At 42.7% G+C, this 23,080-nt stretch overlaps 1 protein-coding gene across 1 annotated transcript in view; it reads right to left on the bottom strand.

Moving 5' to 3' along the window:
* Positions 1-7,757: 7,757 nt before the first annotated feature.
* The window catches only part of ACVR2B (activin A receptor type 2B), an 86,612-nt gene continuing 71,289 nt past the window's right edge, over positions 7,758-23,080 (bottom strand). The window contains exons 4-11 of the mRNA XM_015853039.3: positions 22,373-22,524; positions 20,404-20,547; positions 19,247-19,390; positions 18,239-18,387; positions 14,015-14,129; positions 12,862-13,000; positions 11,364-11,494; positions 7,758-9,568 (exon numbers count right to left, since the gene is read on the bottom strand). Of these exons, the coding sequence (XP_015708525.1) occupies positions 9,374-9,568; positions 11,364-11,494; positions 12,862-13,000; positions 14,015-14,129; positions 18,239-18,387; positions 19,247-19,390; positions 20,404-20,547; positions 22,373-22,524 (1,169 nt within the window). The 3' untranslated portion in view covers positions 7,758-9,373. The remainder of the gene's footprint in view (positions 9,569-11,363; positions 11,495-12,861; positions 13,001-14,014; positions 14,130-18,238; positions 18,388-19,246; positions 19,391-20,403; positions 20,548-22,372; positions 22,525-23,080) is intronic.

Below are 23,080 nucleotides of genomic sequence, written 5' to 3'. Positions count from 1 at the left end.
TGTGCCTTTCTTATGCTGAGTGAAGGCCAGCTGTACTTCCATTGGAAGCGTCATACCTTTCTGCCTCGTGTTTTGGGAGTTACATAACTCACCAGACTGAGAGAACATTAAGAAGTTCCGTATTTAATGACTTCTTACAATGTTTTTCGAGATCTAGACACCTCTGTCTAACTCAGACTTCTTGGATGCCCAGAGGTGATGAACAGAAGCTCTGCTCCAGTCTCAGCTCTAATGCTCACCCTTTGCTGAGAGCTGGCAGGAGAGAAGACACTAGAATACAAAGTCCTGGCATTGAGCTTAGCTCCCATCACTGCCAGCTGTAGCTGAACGACTGGGCTTGCTATTGGAACAACTTAGCATGCACATAATACTGTTTGAACTGTTCTTCCCTGGGTATGAAACGCACAGAGCTACAAGCTTAGCTATTATCTTAGCTAATTCCTTCTTCCCTTTGCAAACCATGAGGAGAGGCTGAGGCCTCTACAGTCATTTAGCAACAGACAGCATTGAAACACCAAAAGGTCCTTCTATAAGAAGGAAATTGACATTAACATCCAGCCAGATGTCAACAGTATTACCAAACAGCAGTGCTTTTCTTTTTAACGCCGCACCAACAACAGAAGCAATTATTTGTAATTTATTGTTTATTTTCATATACAAAAAGATAAACTTGAAATAGTTCTTTCTAGTTTTTTTTTCTTTATTTTTTTTCCTTTTTTTTATTTTTTTATTTTTTAATTTTTTTTCCTCCTATCTGTTGGGGTGTAGCTGCTTCACAAAGGGCAAATACTACATTCATACTGGTTTATTCGGACACCCAGTGCAAAGCTGAAGCAGCGAAACTCCAACTTGGCAGATCCAATTTCAAACTTGAGACTCGTTTCTAAAATACCACAGTAAAAAGGAACAAAGATCCACTGCAAATTCATGAACTATGATACAATGTTCTTTCCGAAATGTCTTCATTTCATAACTTCAATACAATGGATGTCTGCGTTAGGCCATTTTATACGTACGTTATATATATATATATCTACACCTATTATTTTGCAGAATATATATATAATATACGTACAAAAATCAGCACACTTCAATCCAAAAAGGGGTTACAGCAATGAGCTTACCTCTCTGTATACTTTTTAACAGGATACTTTAGTATAACTTTTGTTAACTCAGTAGTACAAGCTATCTCTGTTCTACATTTTCATAGCTACAAGAGTGAAATATAACCTACAACATTTACATTTCACATATCTTGGTATACAAACAGTACTTATTGAATTTGAGCCAAGGACCAAAAGACTCTTTAAAAATTATTTCACCATCTGATAGAGCTTCCTGTAATTTACACTCAGTTTTATTCTGCAATCTTCTAGATCATTTACGTAATCTCATAGTTTGAGTTTAAATCCATTCAAACTGGAAATCCTGGAGAAACAGGTTACTGCAAACTCTTATGTATACTCTATATATACAAGTTAAGTAACACAGCGTAATAAGACTTAGCTATTTATCCTAAAACTGATATACACATATTTCACTACGCTAGACAAGTCTTAGGATTTTTATTTCTTTAAATAAAGCACAAATTTAGAAGTAGCTGGTAAAACTTACAATAAGATGGTTTCAAATGGCAAATGGTCAGGGTGAGATTTCTTTCTGCTGGTGCCAAAACATTATCTTGTGAGTTTTGTACTATGCTGTGTTGTTTAACTGTATGTGTCTAATGTTACATGCAGAAAGCTCTTTTTCCACGAGAATTGACATCAAACCGTACTTAGGTCAACTTTACAGTATAAAATTTGTCAAACTTAAGGACGAATGTGAAAATATTAACAGGTGGAAGATCAGGCTTTCAACTCTATCATGAGGATCATGCAGAATTCATAAGCAGATCGTTTGAGTAGATTGACAATGGCATTGTGCAGACTTATGGCATAGAATAGAGGTCAAGAATGTTACTTAGTTTGCAGTAACCACCTCCTTCAACTCTGATCCACTAACTTTGCATCACAGTATTATTCCACTGGAAGGCCAACAGCATTGCAAAAGGTCTTCTTTCTGGGAGATGTTAATATTTTTGTCAATAATTTTCCAAAGTTAATCATAAACCACCAACAGCTGTAGAAGCATTAGACGGTTTTGCCAAAGTAAGTCGTTGCCGTTGAAGGCCTGGTTTTATGAGAAGGCTATTGGGAGAAGGGGGAATAGAAAAAAGAAAGGGCCAGATAAATCCCAGGTCTTGCCAATGCGTTTCCTGCTATTCAATAGATTATGGTCATGCTTAGCACACATTCAGAAGGTACAACTCCTCCAGTGTCCTCCTGCTTACAGCTGTTGGTTTTTATTTGGTTTTGGCAGGGGTTCCAATCCAGAAATGCCAGTGACTACTGAATTAGGATTTTAAATGACCAGGATGGCACTGGTTACAATTGAGTTCCTCAAAACATTGGAAAAGTTGAGTAAAGTTTGACCAGTGCCTTCCCTTTCACCAAAACAAAAGCTAATGAAGTCTTCCCAGAATACACTCAAGTTTTGCAATACTAACCTTACTGGAATGTTATATACCGAGTTTGATTGGTTTTTATAACAATTGGAAAGATTAAGAGGCCTCAGCTTCAAAACTGGCCCCCAAAAAATGCAGATACGGTGTTTTAATCACATCCTCTGCCCCATTAAAATACTGAAATAAAAAGGCTGACAAAGGAAGCACTTTCCAGAGAACACTTTTTCAATACATATCCAGCACAATGCCATTATAGAGCTTCAGAGAAGCCCTTTTGGTTCCGATGTTGAAAAACAAAAGCTTTGCTTTTTTCCTTCAGTCCTTGGGGATCGCTTTCCATTTATATATATCTAACACATACACGCATATATGTATATGATACATATATATAAACACCCATACATTAGCAAGGTTCCTGTTTGTGTGTGTTACAATATTGTAGTATCAAGGAGAATCCAGATAGCAACACTGTTTAACATGAGGTTTGAGGTAATTGGTTCTTGAAATACCTGGATCACAGACTGCATCCAGAAATAACAGCTGGGCAATGAAAAGTGGTTTGTTTGCTTTTTTTTTTTCTTTTTTTTTCTTTTTTTTTTAAGAAAGAAAAAGAAACATAAAAACTAGTTAAAGGGGAAAAACAACAACAACAACAACATCTTACAGCAGTTGCTTTTACATGGAAAAATAAAGGCACAACAGAATAGCATTACATTTCAGAACAGCTGGATGGACGTAACACAAGCATGATCTCTTTCAGTGGACGTGTCCCGACACAAAGGATTACTGAGAGGTTATTACTTCAGTCAGGGAACAGAGCTTCATCCTAAAACTATTGTATTAGAAACGAAGTCCCATATGAGTGAGTGAGAGAGTGAGGGTAATGACCAGGAACACAAACACACTCATGGTCCCACTGAATTAGATGGAAGCTTCCACAGGGCCAGGACTTCACCAAGAACACAGAAGCAGAATTCAGCAATGGCAGGAGCCTGCTTTCAATCACTCAAGCACCAATTTCGGAAGGCATGCTGTCAAAAAAGCTTCCAAGCAGCACAGCACATTGCTTGGTTTTATGTATTCTTCAGTAACTCTTACCCTGCTGACACTGTATCGTCAAGACCAGGAAAGCTAAAGACAAGAGCGGCGTTTAGGTCCAACAGGATAAGTCAGTCCAATTGAAATCATTTGCAGTATTTTTTCTTTAATGTTTTGAGTATACCGTAGTTTGGTTACACAAATTAGGAATGCTCATTTTCTAAGTAGGACTCTGGACACAATAGTGCTCTTTTTTTTTGGTTATTTTTGTTTTTTTTTTTAGTGCTTCCAAGCCAAACAGTGAAATCTGCCATTGGGAACACGTCTGCGTGTCCTGGTGAAGTCTGATTATTTGTGTCACTTCAGAGAGAAGGAACTTCTAGGAAATGCTTTTATCAAGACTTTGCTGGCAACAGCTCCTTACAGATCATATTGTCAATGCAGCAGATGCAGCTGCTATAAACGGATACGGCAGCAAGCAAGATCAGCCTGTTTGGCCTCCACAAATTCCTACCACCCTGCCTTCACAACTCACTGCAGCATCACAGCGTATGTCAAGACATGCCGCTCACACACGGATACCTGCATGAATACACGAAAACACTCTTCCTTGTTATACTGAAGATGGTCATAGGAAAGAAATAAGCATCATTAGCAGAAGGGATGTGACATGCAAGACAACCTGTTAAACATAGTCAGTGCCGCCCTCAAAGAGCGTCCAAGTACATCAAGACTTGCTCCTCACACTAAACTTGTTCTATCCTCTAGAGTTTGATGTAGTGCACATTTAATTTAAACGTTATATATATATATATTTATTCGCTGTGCGTACACACGCCCTTCTCCCTTTTCCCTGCAGAAACATATTAGACGTTACAAAAATAATTTGTGGTATAAAAGAATTCTCACACAATGTAGAATTTTTGTTTGTATATGTAACTAAAATATATATATATATATATCTCCAAAAGTAAAAAAGTCAAAATGTCCTTATTTTCCTCTATCATATAGTCTATTTTATTTACAATGTTACCAAACAATATTCTGTATGTAAAAGTGATAATAGTTTGTGGGACACTTCCTGCTTAGATACTTCTCAAGGGGAGTGTGGCTCATAGAAGGCTGCAACAACAGCACTGTCACAATGCTATCAACCAGCTCCTTCCTCTGCAATAAGAGTTTCTTCTGTACTAAGTGAAACCACATCTTTCACCTGCAGAACAGGAAAATCCTGACAGTCTGCCCAGAAAGCAGCACAGGAGGAACAGAATTTGAGCTCTCCAGTTTCTACGGGGCAATGTTAAGGGAGATCAGTATTCCAAATGGGAAAGGCCTATCCAGCCAACCTGGACGTACCCACCAGCAGCACTGCTGAGCAGACCTAATGCTGCTCCCGATGAAATTAATAACTTTTCGATAGAAACAGCTGTGAATCACAAGACCTAAATAATGCAACAGAGATACTGGGGGATGCTCACATCCCTTTTCTTTGAAACAAATGTAAACACAAAGACATGCCATAGGTGTAACTTGACCTAACATAGCTTATGCTGTATGAGAATTTCAGGCAAAATCAAAAGCACTTTTCTTTTTGTCTTCACTTGAGAAAACTCCATGATCAGGACTAGCTAGAATCCTTCAACAGAAGAGTAAGGCAGATGTCATTTCACTGATGGTTAGACTGGTTTATAACCTTCACTCATCAACATGTTTCAATGCGAGCCACGTACAATTAACAGCCTTGTTGTACTAATGCAACTGCTTTAGCAAGTCACAGTTCTGTCATCTCAAGAAAGCAATTTTAGCTATTTCCAACCTCAAAACATGAGCTCAAACTTCCTTCACCAAGGAAGCCAACACAGGCAGCTCAATAAACTCTTAAACATTAGATCAGAGACAGGAGTATCCTGGCTCCTGAAGTCATGGAAAATTTCTAACATTGACAGAACTGCCCACAGTATTCTAGGTTATTATTTACCTAAACTGCTACACAAGAGAAGGAGGTCAACAGTAAAATCATACAGCCAATTTTCCTTAAAATCTGATCAGGGAGTGAAGTTTATAACATAAGACAGGTTGTACCCATCACGTTCATGGGAGTGTTAAGGGGGAAAGAATCACAACTGCTTATTACTGCCACACCTACAGATGTGCCCAATGCTGGCTGGGGAAAAGCCTCCATGATACTGATCAAAACCAAGATCGTGTTGTCACTGTGAGTTCAAATGCTACATTAGCAGTGAGGAAACTATTTGCTTGACAGCTCAAGTATTGAAAGACCAGTAAGTTCATCAGTGCTTTCCTTCATTAATAAAAATAAATACCAACTGAAAGGACCACTTTAGATAAACTGATAGGATTTCGTAAATAGGCAGAAATTCAGAATACCCCTCTCTGCTGGGGCAGCAAGACGCAAAACCCAACACACATTTAACATGTCTATCTGAGCACACATGCGTTTTGGAAAGTCTTTTAAGAATCAGTTGCTGAATCCTGTTGACAAGATGATCTATAAGGAAGCAGTAGACCAGGGAAGTTGGTAACACAATCAACATTCGGTCAAGCTTTGTATGTTGGCACAGCTCCCCACAATCAGATAAGCCACACGCGAGACTTTTTGTGTATGCTTTCTCAAAAGAGAAGGTTTACGACACCGTCTAATAGGCTATTAAAATCATATGGCACTTTCAATAAATATTTTAAAGCTTCTTAAAGAAATCACGATAAAAAAGCAACTGCTGTAATAAGCCTGTTTTAGCTGTTATACAGAATGCTGAAGGAAAAAAAAGAAATAAAAAAAAATCCAGAACAGCAAACAGATATTGGTAGTTAAAAGACAGTACAGCTTTTTTCTTTCTGCAGCAATGTGAGCAAGCTCCCATTCCTGGGGAACACAGAGCACGCCCACCTCAAAACAAGCATTCGCTCAGTCTTAATTCTGTTCTAGACTCCACCCCACCTTTACATCACTTCACTTCTAAAACATAGTCACATTTTTTTAATATAAATCTCAGTGCAGAAATGTATTAGAATGTGAAAAACGCTGATCCTTGCAAACCTTTACGACCATGCTTAACATGAAGCGAGCAACAAAATGTCATGACAGCAGAAGAGCTCCCTACACGCTTCATGTTCAGCATGGGCATGTTGCAGCACCAGCCCAAAGACATCAGCCCCTCCAGCACCATCAGCTGGGCCCAACCAGTACCGTTCTGTCTGCTTTTGTCACGGTGTTCCGAACAGAATCACATTAAGAAACAGAAACTTCCAAACCTACACACAGAAATACAATTACATGTGTGTACACACTAATATGCAATATACATTCAATAACTTGAAAGAATAGGTTAAGACTTTATTCAGATAGACAAATTAAGGCAACTATCTTAATGTCTCTTCGAGAGAAAGGACCGTGTCCTCATTTGTGATCTCTAGGTTTTAAAGCTATATATATATATTTTTAAAGAGATATATTTCAATTTACATTGTCTCCACGTTTGCTCCAATTAGGGATTTTTGTTTGCTTAATAAATTCCATTGTATGTGCAAGGGTCCACGCTGACAGTTTGGCAGCGATAAAAAAATCCAATTCATATACAGACTTTTTACTTTGCTGTTTGTTTTTTTCCTTTTCAAAGGACGATTAGCTCAGGACTGCATTTTGGCTTAACAGAAGGAGATATCTGAAAGTTCTGGCTGCCCAATGGATATAACTTTGTCAGTCTAGCAAGACACAGAAATCAGGTTAGATTCAAAGATCAACAAAATTCAAACAAAATAACAGTTAAAAAAAATAAAGAAAAAGATGTACTGTCCTTTCACTAAAACAGACAAAATTAAAGATAAAAATAAAACACAGAATGGAAACAGCCTTCACAAATAAGTGTGAATAATGCCCAGGTACCTTAGATAGGCAGTTATTCTACAACTGTATAGTTATTTACAACGGTGCTTTATAAAACAAACAAACAACAACAACAACAATGAAAATAAACCCAACAACAACAACAACGGTAGCATTTCCTAAAAGATTTTGGAACTTTTTTTTTTTTTCTTTTTTTTTCCTTTTTTTAAAACTCCCTTGTCATAAAAGCCAACTTACATTAAAATATACTTACTACAAGACAACACAACTAACAAAATATATAATAAAACTCATACAAGTAGAAAATTCTGAGGTATTTCTGGTTTGAGGTGGTCTGTGGTCATGAAGTTTTTAATTCTTTTCTTTCAGTTTAAGCCTCGGAAGCCACGTAATGTGTGTCTGTGTGTGTGTTGTGTGTGTTTCTTTTTTTTTTTTTCCTCTTTTTTTTCCTTTTTTTTTTTCCTTTTTTTTTAAACATTGCATGTTTTTGCAAATTAAAAAAATATCTCAGTGTTGAATCAGCAGCATTAGGAACATTCACTGACTAGAGCGAGTTTATGGCATAATTAATGGTATTTCAGAATATGCACCACTTTAAGACGAAAAGAGTTTAGTCGTAGAGTATGGAGAAAGCAGCGCCAAAGAAACCAGTCTGAGCCGTGTTGAGGATGCTCAGCTACCTCTGCAAACTGTAACTGGGTGCTACAGGAGCCATCTGCCACTGGTTCAGGTAATTTCCACCTCCCTACAACCCCAAATTAAAGAACAAAGAAAAATTACAGAGCCAGCGTTCACACTTCTCCTCCCTCTGCCATCTGTGCTGGTGGCTGGGCTGGCAGATAATCAACCCCGAGGGCAACATTTCCTCTGCACTGACTCACACTTGAAGAGAGAGATGCAAACGCCTTCCCATCTTCAAGTATTTTCCCTTCTAAGAACACACTTTCCCACCTCTCCCAATTACACTTCTTAAAAAGCATTCTTCCTGTTCCCATATGGATTTGAGAAAAAGGAGGTAATTACAGTTCTGCTTTGTTCTCTTACCACCCCCAAGCACTAGATACTGGAGGGCGAACTAACCAGTGCCTTGCTTGCAACCACTGGCTCTTTAACACTGCTTTCTCCACACGCTGCAGCTGTTAATACTCTGCCCAGAAATGTCCTTCCCCTCCTCTAATGGTTACCTGAGAAGTAGCTCCATAGCAAATGATGTTTCCCCAAATGCTGCCAAGTCCAACGTCGCTCTCCCCACCCCTATTCTACGCTTTCCCCCTTCAATCCTACCACCAAGAATTAACATTCTCCGCCCGGTTACTTTTTTCCATGTTACAATGACACCCGTTAGATCCGTAAAAGACACATCTGCTGTGTTTTTGTTTGTTTGTTTGTTTGAAGCTCACTTCCAAATAAAATAACCCAACACGGAACAGAACCCAGGAACGAAACAGAATGGGGAAAAAAAAAAATCCTTTTGAGGAAGGTGTAATCTTATGTAACAGTCTTAAGTTTCCTCCAAAGTTTGCAGCATTGCGTTTTCTAAGATGATAGGCGGTTTTCCTTTATGTCACAGATGCTCTGCTCAGAAGACAGACTGATAAAGAGAAACCCAGAAAACTCAATTCAAAAAAGCAACAACAACAACAACAACAACGAAACAACTGAAGTGAGTTTGTTGAGGTTCTGAGGTACCTGCACCTTTTCTGCATTCATTAGTCGGCACCTGAATGCTTGCTGAAATGTCCATTTGTTAATACAGTAGAGCAATGTGCTGGTAAAATTGATCCAATCCAAAAAATAATAATAATAATAATAATAACAATAATAATAAAAAGTCAAGATAAAATAGCAGCTGCATTCATGTGTTTGTTGGATTTTTGTGGTGTTTTTTTTTTTTTTTCTTTTCTTTTTTTTTTAACTTCTTTTTCAAATCCACTGAGTCTGGAAAGACAAAAGCAAACCAGGACTTAGATACTGGACTCTTTGGGTGGCAAGTCCACGTTGGTGACGGACGTCACGATGGAGACAAGGCAGTCCGAGGTAGTGCCGTTTACGGATTTGCGGATCTGAGCAATGCGCTCCTCGACACAGCCTGCTGAGAGCCGAGCCTCTGCGTCGTGGTCCCAGCACTCTTCAATGGTCACGCAGAGCTGCGCCAAGCCCTGCGGGGAGAGAAGGGAATGATAAGCGCCTCATCTCTACAGCGTGCAAACCAGCTCTCTGAGTAACCTGATGGAGCTGCGGGTGTCCCTGTTCGTAGAATCACAGGATCACAGCATGACCTGCATTGAAAAGGATCACTGTGATCATGTGGTTTCACTCCCTCCCACAGGTTGGCAGGTTGGCAGGGTCGCCAACCAGCAGACCAGGTTTGCCTAGAGCCACATCCAGCCTGGCCTTGAATGCCTCCAGGGATGGGGCATCCACAGCCTCCTTGGACAACCTGTTCCAGTGTGTCACCACCCTCCACGTGAAAAACTTCCTCCTAACCTCTAAACTAAATCTCCCCTGTCTTAGTTTAAGACCGTTCCCTCTTGTCCTAGCACTATCCACCCTCATAATGTCAGGGGAGCTGGGACCAGATGGGCCTTAAAGATCTCATCCAACTCGAATGATTCTGTGATTCTATCACAAGATTTGTTTTACAAAGTACTCTCAACAGGTGTGTTTTCAGGTGTTTTGGTTTTTTTTTTTTCTAACTTCCAGTTTCTAAGGCTGAGGGCTTTGCTCACATCTGTCTTTTTTCACAGACCCAAAAGTACTTTTTTTTTTTCCTTCCACATCAAAGTACATCATGAAATTGAGCATTTAAATCTTTAGAAGACAAGACATCAAGTGTTACAATTCCCATGATAAAACCACCAGTGCTGGCAGCACTGTATGAGTTACTATGAAACGGTAGTTTTGTTTGCAATCGCTTCTTTAGCAATCCTCAAAATAACTGAATACAACACTTAGACTAGATGTTAGGAAGAAATTCCTTGCTCTGAGGGTGGTAAGACATTGAACTGGTTGCCCAAGTGAGACTTTGGATGTCCTCTCCCTGGAAGCACTCAAGGCCAGGCTGGATGGGGCTGTGAGCAACCAGGTCTAGAGGGAGGTGTCCTTGCCTGTAGCAGGGGGTTGGAATCAGGTGATCTTAAAGGTTCCTCCCAACCCAAACCATTCTGTGATTCTATGATTGAATGAATACTGCTGGAAAAGTATAGCTCTGTTTGAATCCCACTCACCCAGAAACCACCATAGTTGTCTTTACCTGCACCCAGCAGCTCTCCCTGAATTCCAAGCAATGCATTAGTACACCTGAGTCCAGGCAGGAGGAGTTTGGTCCAAACAGAGGCATTTAGCTTCCTACTGATGCCCTGTGAGATTTCACAATCTGCTCCCTCCAGTCTGAAAAATCAGCTCATTTATTAAAAATGCTCATCTGAAATGAGCTACCTCTGGGAAACCCACGCTGCATATTATTTCATTGTCTGTTTGCCTTCACTTCTAATTAATTTTTCCTGTAGAAATGGTTCAAGTCTTGCATGCTATCTAGCTTGCGAGGAATACGTCTCTGACGGTATGCGCCATTCTCTCCTTCTCAATGAATGGGACTTTCCCTTCCGTTATTTCACCAAATTCAACGAGTCCTGAGAAACAAATGTTCCACGACACATTCCATGTTCATTTGCTCTGGCTGATTTTAATCAGCTGGTTTATCCTCTAAGCACAAAAAGAAACAAAGGGAAAGGGGAAGCGTGAAGATGCAACCCTCATTCCCCGACTCTCCCTCTGTCAAAGTTTGTGCTAGGACAGTACCGGATGGTAGCGAGGACATGAAGGTCACTGTGCAGTTTAGTTTGTGCCTTGAGGCTGCCAGAATCCTAGAACATCATTTTCCTGCAAATTTTCCCTTCTCTCATTCCTATCATGTGGGAAAAAACATTTGCCCATTGACCAAAAGGGACATACAGGGTGTTTCAGCCAGTGATCCTTGAAGACGGGGCGCATCTTCTTGTGAACGACCACTTCTTGTAGGTCCTCAAGGGATGGGTGCTGACCTATTTCTTCTTCAAAAGGCAGCATGTATTCATCCACTGGACCTACAGTGCACGTAGAGAACTGGGTTAGTACAGAAATGGCCGTACAGAATGGCTAGTATAGAAATGGGGCCACAGCCTCCTCAGAGCCGCATGTTCCCCAAGCACAAGCCATGGTTCCTCAATCCATCGCAGCAAAACAACCTAAAGAAAGGTTTTGGCGTGAGCATAATTTCACTTCAGGCACTGACTAGCAAGGTCAAGCATACACAGCACTTGCAATCTCTTTTTGACCTGGCTTGTTCTTAGATTTAAGTCACCTCTTACCAGGTAGAGCCAGATGCACTTGTCCCAGGTACTAGCTCCAAAGTGCAAAATGATTTTGGAATGCTTTAGTTCTACCAGTTATGGCTGTGAACTGCTCTGGGCCAAGAGAATGTGAGAACTGTTATGAGTGTCAGTGCTGACTCCAGACTGCAACAATAACTTCTGCTCATCGAAACGTCATTTGGCCTTTGGCAATGTGTAGATGCCCTCTCAAAAAGCACAGCCCAGCTTAACTGATGGACTTCCTCAGGATGCTTGATTGCATTACTTATGGTTTCTCAGCAGCAAAGAGTGACCTCTTTCAGTAGTGGAGATAATTCAAGGAGACTTTTCCAGACTAAAATCAAAGAGCCAACCACTTTAGCTGGTCATGAACTGTGACACCTAGAAAATGTTTAGGTACTTAAAACGAGGAAAGAAACAAACAAAAAACATCAACAACAAGAAAGCCAGTCACTGAAATATCTTATAGTTGTTCTTGTTGACACTGATGCCAGTCAGTGAAACAAACTGAGATGCTCATTCCAACAGACGGCACAATAATGTCTGTGACCTTCCATTCCTCATCCTCAAAGAGGAATCAAAGCTATAGATGTGTCAGTGATCACATAAACACATATTTAGGTACACATCCTAATCATAAGCAAAGACCTCATGATTAATGCTTGAAGTCCAGGTGAGGTACTATTAATTTATGAGCTTGATATTCTGCGTGGAACACCCATATTGACACAGGAAGTTGCAGCTTCCCTGACCAAGAACAAAATCCTGCAAATGGCAAGGATGGCACCAGAGAACCAATGTGCTACTCAGACAGGAAATAAGTCCCATTTTGCAGCATCATTTTAGGACAAAAACCCTGAGAAAGGGAACACCGCGGTGTTAAAAGAAGCACTTTGAGACTCGAACACTACAAAGATTCTTAACCACAGAGAATAATAGCTTACATTAAGAAACAAGCAAATGAAAAACAACTTAGCTGCCTAATGAAAACACGACATTGATTTTTAATTTATTTTCAACAGAGTCAGGCCATTCTCTGGACCAGCAAACCATGCTGAAACAAAGCCATTCCCCGCGGCAGAGGAGATCTTTATTCTTACCATCAACTGCTCTACATCTGGAGACTAACTCCCACAATACCAGTCCCATTGCGTACATGTCTATTCTCAGGAAGGCGTCTCGTTGGAAGTTGATTGCTCCCTCTAACACTTCAGGAGCCATATACCTCCTTGTTCCCACCTACAGAGAAAGAAACAGCTCGAGTTAAATTCCAGTTGGACCCGTCAGCCTCTGTTGGTCAGAGATGAATGACAGCTGCCTTCATTTTGCCTGTAGGCTACTTCTGCTAAATTTGCACCTTACCTGGAAAGCAACTAAAAGTGGGTTGTGCCTTCTAACATCGATTCGTGTTAGGTTCGCTTCAGTCTAGATGGGCTAACTAAAGGAAAGAGCCAAAGTGCATGACTACGTGTGTGATATACATTCAGTGTATGCCATGGGTCTAATTCAGATGCAGCGAGGCATGGTGAGAGCAGATGAAATCCTCTGCATCCCACTGCATCTTGCTCCAGCAGCACATTCTGCCTGAGAAAACGTTGCCTTTGGAGACATGCACAACACCTCAAGGTCAAGGCAGACTCGGTTATTGAAGTCATGGAAAGTTCAAGCCCCTTTCACTAAAAATATATAAAAGAAGAGTAAAATCGATGTATTCTGAAATGGTAGGAAAAAGTGTAGGCATGAGTGCCATGGATAAAACCAGCCTCCTGCATCCACAGGAATGGTAAAGCACAGACCCTGCAAAGCCCACTCAGCCCTGGTTTGGAAAGGATACCCTCTCTCCACCATCGTGCACATCTGGGTACATTCATTGTAGCTGAAAAGCCATACAGAACTCCTTGGACATGCATGGTGATGTACATGGCAGAACTGCAGGCTGTGATGTAGAGAAGGAAGAGCAGAGTGTGGCAGAAAGCACGTTTTAACCATGGGAATTGAAATGTCTTTTAAAGCTTCTCTTTAGGGATTTCTCATCTGATTTTGCTGTTACCTGGGGAAGTGGGGACAAGCTGTGTGGAAAATGCTAGAAAAATCTAAAGGAAGAGAGCAAAAATGAGGAAAGCTATAAGGAGCTAACCTGGGATGAAGGTGATCTCTCAGCCTCCAGTCTGCACCTGTACAAACCACTCTGATACAGGAGTAGCCATGGCAGGCCTGACTTTTTACAATGTTATTTTGAAAGATAATGATTACCTGTCCATGAGTGTCCCCTGGAGGTTTTCCAGGTTCAAACCGTACAGCAAGACCAAAATCAGCTAGCACTGCTGTTAGGTCGTTCTTCAGCAAGACGTTTTTACTCTTGAAGTCCCTACAGAGAGATAAGAAGCAAGTTTGGGAGGGTTTATTACGGCACAAGGCTGAATCAGAGTGCAGTGCACCACACTGTAATCTCTATGTCTAGCAGCCATGGGTGGATCTGCTTCTTTCTTCCTTCCTCCTCCAGCTGCTCCCTGCTGTTGGTGTCTGTAAGGTGCAAGTGGACAGCCCTGTGCTGCTGGGTTAGGACCCATGTGTGATGTGAAGGTCTGTGCTCCTGCACTTTGCAGCTCACACTGCACATCAGGCACATAAACCCCAAGCATCCTCAAGCCATGCCTACCAGAGGAATGCATTCCAACCCTGTCGAGCTGCCCCTCTCTCAGCTCAGATTGGAACAAGGCACATGGATGGCAAAAGGGCAAAGGATGGAGAGAAAGCACAGCCTTGGGGAGGGACAAAGAGACAGAAGTCCTGGGTAAATTACTCCCAAAACAAAAAACAGATGAGAAGATGGATGGTCAGTGAGTTTCCCACCTGCACTCTGAGTAAGACTTCAAACTACTGGATAACTCTGTATCCCTCCCATCCTCCCCAAAATGTGCCAAAAGAAGTACATGCTAAATAAAAGAAAGGCCTATATATTCATCCCATTCCATTCCAAGTGGGAAAAGGCTGTGGGGTGGCTGCTTTGCAGCCTCCCAGTACCTAAAAGGAGCCTATAAACAGGAGAGGAGTCAGCTCTCTGAAAGGGTAGACAATAGCAGGACAAGGGGAAATAATTTTACGTGGAAGGAGAGGAGATTTAAATCAAATGTCAGGATGAAACTCTTAACAGAAAGAGTGGTGAGGTGCTGGCACAGGCTGCCCAGAGAGGCTGTGGATGCCCCATCCCTGCAGGTGTTCAAGGCCAGGTTGGATGGTGCCCTGGGCAGCCTGGTCTAATATTAAATGTGGAGGTTGGTGGCCCTGCATGTGGTGGGTGGGGTTGGAACTTCATGATCCTTGAGGTCCCTTCCAATCCAAGCCATTCTGTGATTCCATGACATCTTCCTGGAAATTAGCAGATGCTGGTGGGTCTCTGTTCACTCACTGCTCCTACAGACTTCTGCCATTGCCATCTATTATACTTATGTTTTAATTGCTGGATCAAACTGCCCTGAGCTGGAAAGCGAGCAGGGGAGGGGGTGAACCCACACTGAGAAGAGCTGCCAGGATCAGAATTTTTCAGGATTTCTCCTCTGCTAGAGGAGGTGGTGGCTCTGAGCTTGAAGATGGCTATGAAGGGACATTTGTGTCAGCTCTGTGCTACAGCACTGCTATTTCAGGGCAGCTCAGGTGAGCCTGCAGGAGCCAGTGAGGAGGAATAGGATCCCACTGAGATGCCTGACCAGCCCAGCTTCGTTCCTTAGGCTTCCTGCATTTTCATCTCAAAAGGAATTTTTGGTAATATAATTAAATTACAGACCTTAGACAGCAGATGGCAATTGTCCTGTATGCTTAGCATTATAATTTCCCTATCATCAATTCACTCAGTGACCCTGCTGATTGCAGGACATTGCAGGCCTGCATAAAATAATTAACAAGGGCAGATACAATTGTTCCGCACTAGAGCAACCTGTCAGAATTCCTTGGGAAGAGAGAAACTGCTGGACCAGAGAGATGGACTGCTGGCAGCAGCCTTGGATGCCAGTGCAAAGCACCATGTGCTAAAGTCATCTCGTGTCACCCAAGCCTTGTTCTTAGCTTAAAACATCAGAAGAAAGGATTTGCTCATACTGAGCTAAACGTGGCACGATGGGCAGTTCTGGCTTGGGGATTTGCATGGGGGAAGTGGGTTTAGTCCCCTTACAGCTGCGAAGAGAACCCCAGCAAACTGCCTCTTGGGGACATGGGGTTTCTAGGGAAACGGGACGGCCTTTTAGAGCCTGTAAAACATTTGTAGATCTCTGTTGCACATAAAAACACCATTCGCCTAATACGTGTTATCTCAGAGACTGACAGCTTCCATGCTATAGCAGTTTTCCCACAGGCTCAGAAAGCAGCCATCACCTAATGACACGGATAAACGACTTTGCTGGGTCGGCATTAGGGGATTACGCCCTCCAGGATGGTACAGATTGCACTCGAGATTCTTGCAAAGCTGTGGCTCAGCCAGGACCTCACAGAAATGACACAGCACTGCCTGAACCACACCTTTCCCAGGTGAAGTGAAATGGAAGCCAGAATCACTGCACCAACACTTGCTGCTCCTGTCTACCTGCACTGCAGTTAGTTACATGTTGATGCAGAATATGGGGATTTCCCTTTATGCTTCTATTTTTCCTCTCACGGAAACATAGAATCAGAAAGGTTGGAAAAGACCACTGAGATCATCAAGTCCAACCATCAACCCAACCCCACCACTGACCTTCAGTGCCACATTTACCATGTGTCTGGAACACCTTCATGGTGTCCCACTCCATCACCTCCCTGGGCAGCCTGTGCCAGTGCATCACCACTCTTTCTGATTAGATTTTTTTTCCAAACATCGAACCTCATATCTTCAAATTTCCCCAAATTTTCCCTGTTTTCCTTCCTTTCACAACCACTCGAAGCTGGCAAACATGATCTCAACACAAATGTCTCAAGGAGTGGGAGAAAGGCTTGATCCAACCCACACCCATATCGCTAACACCATCTCACTCATTGGAAAGGTTCCTAGAACAGTCAAGGATAAAGGAAAGTGCCCTGAAAATGAGAAAATACCCTTTTCAGCGTCATGCTTCAGTCAAGGGGTGAACGGACAACAAGTAGTTTGTGCGTTAACCCCATTTTGACACTAGAGATTTTATTTTCTATTTCCACGTGGGGGCACTTTAGCACCGAGGAGTGATCCCATAACCTCCTGCTGTGCCGGGGCCACTGTCCTACGAGATTGCTCAAAGTCTGCAAAGCTGCGACTCAGGGAGTCCCACCTGGCCTTCCAGCAACTTTGCACATATTATATTAACCCATTCGATGATATCTCTGGCTATGAAAAGCATTCTGTGTTGTGCTTTTGGTTTTTTGGATTGTTTTTGGTGGCTTTTTTAATGCAAAAGAGTGGGGTAATCCAAGGGAAATCCACTATATCCTGAAATCCCCCTTCTGTAGGTATGTGCTCAGCTCACTGAGTATCCCATTCTCCATCTTTTGTCATTTTCTAAATGGATGGGGACTAATGAGCACGATCTGTTGCTTTAAAGCCTTTCTGCAGCTTTTCACCACTCCCCACCCTCAGGAATTTTTCTGCATACACCGCTGCCTTTATTTCATGGGGACAAATGTCAGGGGCACAGGGTCAGCCCCAGGAGCAGCGCAGAGGCAGCTGCAGGCAACCAGCTTTCACAGCTCCCATCAACCTCGAGGTCCTGGGTGAGGGGGGGAACATATGCAGGGACACCCTTGCCAAAACAAGGATTATCTCGCCTTATAGGAAGATGGCCCCACTCAATGGGATGCAAATTCCTGCATCTGGGCATGGGGTTTCAGTCCTTCCTCAAGGCAAGAGAAGGATGCAGGGTTACAGAGGGCTACAACAAGCACGGTTGCAGTGAGGATGGAGTTATCAGTCTTACAAACATAGGAAATAACATACTCCGTAAATACATGTATTGGTTGCCCAGTGAAGTTGTCAGGTTGCTCGAAGAAGCTGTGGATGCCCACTCCCTGGTGGTGCTCAAGGCCAGGCTGGATGGGGCCCTGGGCACTGATGTGGTGAGTGGCAACCCTGTCAATGGCAGTGGGGATGGAACCAGATATCCTTAAGTTGTTCTGTGATTCTACGTTGTGATTTATGAAGCACAGCCCCTTCCAAGGGAGGTTCTGCAGCAACCAGGTTCCCCTCTCCAACACATATCAAGACAGCGTGAGGGCCGAGAGAAGTCCCCACCCTTCAGATGTGTGCCATAAACCACCACCAGCCACACTTAGTATTTCACAGGCAAAACACTGATTACTAGCCCTTTTCCATTTCAGATGTGGGTAAAAAACCCTCCTGTCTTAGCACAGGATTTGTTTGGATAAAAGGCATTTACTTCCCCAAAGCACAACCTCCTTCTCTATTCCACAGCATCGTTTCAAAGAGGTCATAAACATTTGAACACGGCACCTGAAAAGCATTAAGGAAAGAGGCTGTACCTGTGTGCTATAGCAGGTTTGTGTCCTTCACCCTTGCACCATGGGACGTCCTCATGGAGGTAAGACAAGCCACGGGCCATGGTTTCTGCAACATGGCAGAGCTCGTTCCAGCTGATGATATTGCCCTTCAGGTAATCCGTGAGAGAGCCCTGCAAAACAGGACATTGTACATTCTTAATCACAGCCATTGCTATGTGACAGATGTGCAGACTCATCGGTTTCATTTAGTTTTAATGAGTGCTTGAGAAATGTGAACCTTCATTTAACAGGCAAAAAATATAACTAGCAAATGTTAAAAAAAAAAAAGAAAGAAAAAGAAGAATTAAAACCCAGAAGCATTCATGAGTCCTTGGCCCGCGACAGCACAAAAAGTATATGGATATCTAAACTGTGTCCCAATCCATTCATCTGCTTGGGAGGCTGGTGAAGGAAGGGACAAAGTCATCACAAAAAGAGCAAGTCATACAAGCTAGAAAAGAAGAAATATCTGCATGCAAGAAGATGTTGCATCATATCAACTGGTAGTGGAAATGATTGACTCAGTAGACCTTGGATTAAATAGAGGGATAATGCTGCCGGCTCAACCCCTGGTTTGTGTGTGTTTGTTTTATTTTGAGCCTTAGTCATGTTTGATAACTAAAGCAATTCAAGACAGAGGAGGTATGCCCTGAGCTTCAAAAACAAACACGGAGCCTATCTGCAAGGGCTGGGTTGGGAATGCAGTGGCCCCAGCCTCCAGCTCTCCCTGGCTCATCTCCACATGTTATGAGATGGCAAGCACAGCATACGTGAGCTGTGTGCAGCCTATTGCGCCACCTCCCTCTCCCCAGGTCCCACCTTTCTTAATCCAATGTTTGTGCAGGAAAGCCTTGAAGGCTAAAGGAAGGGCCATTGCTGAAGGGGAGACCAACTGGGGGAGCTTCTGGGAGAATATCAGCCACCAAATACTGTGCTTCATAGCCAGCCACCCCTGTGCCACCCCCAAATGAATGTGCAACGATATGTTACCTTGTCGTGGAATGCTGTGATCAGCCAGAGCTCTGTCTCTAGGTTTGTTCCTCTTTTCTCTGCTGCGATAAATTGCAAAAGGTTTTCATGCTTCATGCCAGGAGTATTGAAAATCTCCCTCTCACTCTGCCAAGATTGCTTATCCTAAAGCAGAGAGAAACACACCATCGAAGATCACACTTCCCTTTAAAGCAAACAGCTCCTTCAGCTGCTTGCATCCCTCTCAATACATCCCTCAGCCTTAAGATGTGATGCTCCCCTTTGAAATGAGGCTATTTTCCTACAGGGTAGATGCTAGAAGAAGAAGAATGGAAGTCATTGTTCCCAATCTCCCTTCTCCAAAATTCTCCTAAAGCTCATGTTTGGGCAGGGGGGAGGGATCCAAACCCAACCTCACTGAGAAATAAGCTTTCTCAAGATTTTCTAAGAAAGCAGTCAGGAATAAAGCCTGTGCACACAGCAAATTGTTACGACTGCAAATCCAATCTAGACTGTATTGAATATTTACTAGTAGGTCACAGCTGGCACGGACAGAAGATGTGCAAATCTCCTTTAGCAATGCTATGACAACAAATACAGGGAGAAAAAAATTAACGAATAAGGAGACTGCGGAAGAGCACAAAGATGTTTCAGTCATTCCGCTCTCATTTGACTTTTGATTGCTCAACTCCTTTTATTTGCAATTCCTAAAGAGTCAAGCCAGGAGCATTCAAAGGTTTTTTGAAGTAGAAGATTTGAGCTGACAGACACACTGAAGTGCAGTGAGCTTGCACAGCACCGGGGTTACATCTCTGTGAGTAATAAAGTGTTTGCTAGGTTGGGGGGTCTGGGTTTACAGCCTTCCTGGATAGGACACACAAGGCTGAGCATTTGGTCCTCTGTGTGCACTTCAAGCACTGCAGTCCGATTTCTGACAGCACTGTTTGCAGCAGTGTTAAAAACTTGAAGATTCAAAATGTGCTTGTTTGCCCTTCTTGCAACAACTACTTCAGGAAGCATTTGGTAATGAGATATCACATAGAAAAGGATAGGCGAGGTCCTTAACTATTGCCTCCAGTCTTTGTAATAGTAATGACAACACCTCCATGGGCACTCAGAGCATCTCAACACTGGCACGGCAACCCTGTGAGTGAGCCTGAGGGTGATGCCCTTCTCACCTGAATTGGGAAGATTTTCACTGCTACGTAGTCATTCATCAGCTGAGCCTTCCACACGCAGCCGAAGCGTCCCCTGGCTTTGATCTCCAGGAGCTGTAAAGGTTTTAGGCCAACCAAAGGAGAAGGAGGTGGTGGGCCGGGGTCCTGCACAGAAGAACAACAGTCATAAGCTGTAGCAGGACCATAAAACAAAGCAGGGGAATCAAAGAATCACAGAATTACTTGGGTTGGAAGGGACTTCAAGGATCATGAAGCTCCAACTTCCCTGCCACAATGCAGGGCCACCAACCTCCACATTCAATATTAGACCAGGCTGCCCAGGGCCTTGAACATCTCCAGGGATGGGACATCCACAACCTCTCTAGGCACCCTGTGCCAGCATCTCACCACTCCTTCTGTAAAGAACTTCATCCTGATATCCAACCTAAACCTCCCCACCTTCAACTTAAAACCATTTTCCCTTTTCCTACTATTATCTACCCTTGTAAAGAGCTGGCTCCCCTCCTGTTTGTAGGCTCCCTTGTACTGGGAGGCTGCAATGGGGTCACCTGGCAACCTTCTCTTCTGCAGGCTGAACAAGCCCAGCTACCTCAGCCTGTATTTATAGGGGAATGAAGAGGTGGTGTGTGGCAAAAAGTGCAAAGGATTATGGAATATCCCAAGTTGGATGGGACCAACAAGAATCATTGAGTCCAGCTCCTGGATCCACACAGGACAAACCAAAATCCAAACCCTATGTCTGAGAGTGCTCTTTATGTCCCTCAGGGAAGGGAGCAAGGTCACCATACTGTTAATCACAAATTATTGATATGCAGCTCACAGTGAGAGCAGCACAAAATTCCCTGTTTTGCTTTGTGAGGTATTTGTATGGAACATATATAACAGTCTATGCCTCCAAGTGTCACTTTGTGTGTCAAACTTCTGCCTGTCATCCTCTGGCAAAACCTGAATTCTCTACTGTTTTCAAAGCAAGAGCTATTTAAGGCTGTAAAACATTGATGACCTCAAGGCTGCCTCCTGCCAAAAGTAGAAATATTTTGATCTTTGAGAACCAACAACAAAATACACCTAAAACCTCCAGCTGCTTTGCACTTCATCAGCAGTGTTTACCATAGCCCTAGCAATGGGCAGTAAACAGGTCTATCAGCGTAATAAAGATAGCATCTGCTTAAACTCTGCATTTGAATGGGAGAACAACACAATTCCTACCTACACCTGGTCATGGAGCTCTCTCCTATCTGCTTGCAATTTGAAAGGCTCACAGTATGGTCCCTAAAAGGTGGAAGGATGGCAGTGGTATCTTCTGGTCCCCTCTCAAGAGACCAGAAGGCTCAAGGCACAGCAGAGCCAGTAAAGACCAGTTCTTAATAGCTTTGGGTTGTAAGGATGACCTTCTGCATGCATTCTCTGATGACTCATAAAAGCTGAGCTTCAATAGGGAAAACATCTCCTCTCACCCCATAAAACTGGTAGGAACTTACTTATCTCTACAATTTCCATTCCTCTGCAAAGTTAGCTGAAATTAGGCAATGGGTTTGACAGTTTTGAGGAAAGAGTAATCGCCAAGCAGGGTTGTGTAACTCAAACCTTTAGAAATTACGATAACCTGGTCAGAAAACCCTTCAGCCTCATAACACTGCCTGCTGTAGCACTGACTTCAAAAAAGTGGAGAAGAATAGTTAAGCCACTTGAAAAGTGTTCATTGTAAAGGAATTTATCCTTACGGGGTTGGTGAAGCAGTGGGACAGGCTGCCCAGAGAGGTTGTGGATTCCCCATCCCTAGATGTTCTCAAGGCCAGGTTGGATGTGGCTTTGGACAACATGGTCTACTGGAAGTCCCTGCCTATGGCAAGTAGATGATCTTTAGCATCCCTTCCAGACCACACCACTTTATAGTTCTGTGACAAACTCCTCCATAAAGTCCAAACAGAAGGGATCAAGTTGGAGAACCCAGAGCTTTCTTCCTCACCTCATTGATATCGACGTGCCCGTAGGGAGGCTTGCGGTGCCGATACATCCAGAAGGCCAAGAGGATGGCCACTGACAGGACAGCGATGGGCAGCAGAGAGTACACCAGGATGTTAAGCAGAGAGGGTGTTGGTGGTGGAGGCTCATATATGACTGTAAGGAAAGAACAGGGTAAACGAGGGGAAGGACTTCTTAGGTGTGCTAACACAACATCAGCTACTTGTCCAAATATAACGAAACACTGTCCTTTCTTCTACTCCAAAGTCTTTAAGGCTCAATGGTATGTCTCACATAATTTACTCTTTTCCACATTGCTATTACAAATGATCCAATGGTCCAAATCATACTCTTTGGACTGAGCTTCCCTCTGACCTTTATTTAAGATAGGCATTTATTCTGGCATACTTAAAGCCATAAGATTTCCTTCTCTTAACCCTTCTGAAGATATTAAGCAAACACGAAATCCCTCACAGTGCTGCTTTGCCTTGTACAGTGATTGACAAGATGTCAGTTTTTAGCAAAATGCTGCAGGAGCCACAATCAAATGCACTATTCCCACAGTAGTTCTCGTTCCAAATTACATCAGTGCAGTTGAGATACAAACAATGGGAATACTAAATGGAGCCATGTTGCTATGTTGGAGACAGAGAAGGAAAAAATAGCAAGACTTGCCAAATAAAACAAAAAAACTATGAGAGAAAGAATATTT

Source organism: Coturnix japonica, chromosome 2 (genome assembly GCF_054131305.1).
Source record: "Coturnix japonica strain WE chromosome 2, WE-NBRP24, whole genome shotgun sequence".
Lineage (NCBI taxonomy): Eukaryota > Metazoa > Chordata > Aves > Galliformes > Phasianidae > Coturnix > Coturnix japonica.
Note: the sequence above shows the minus strand (reverse complement) of the source record. Positions and strands in the feature narration are given on the sequence as shown.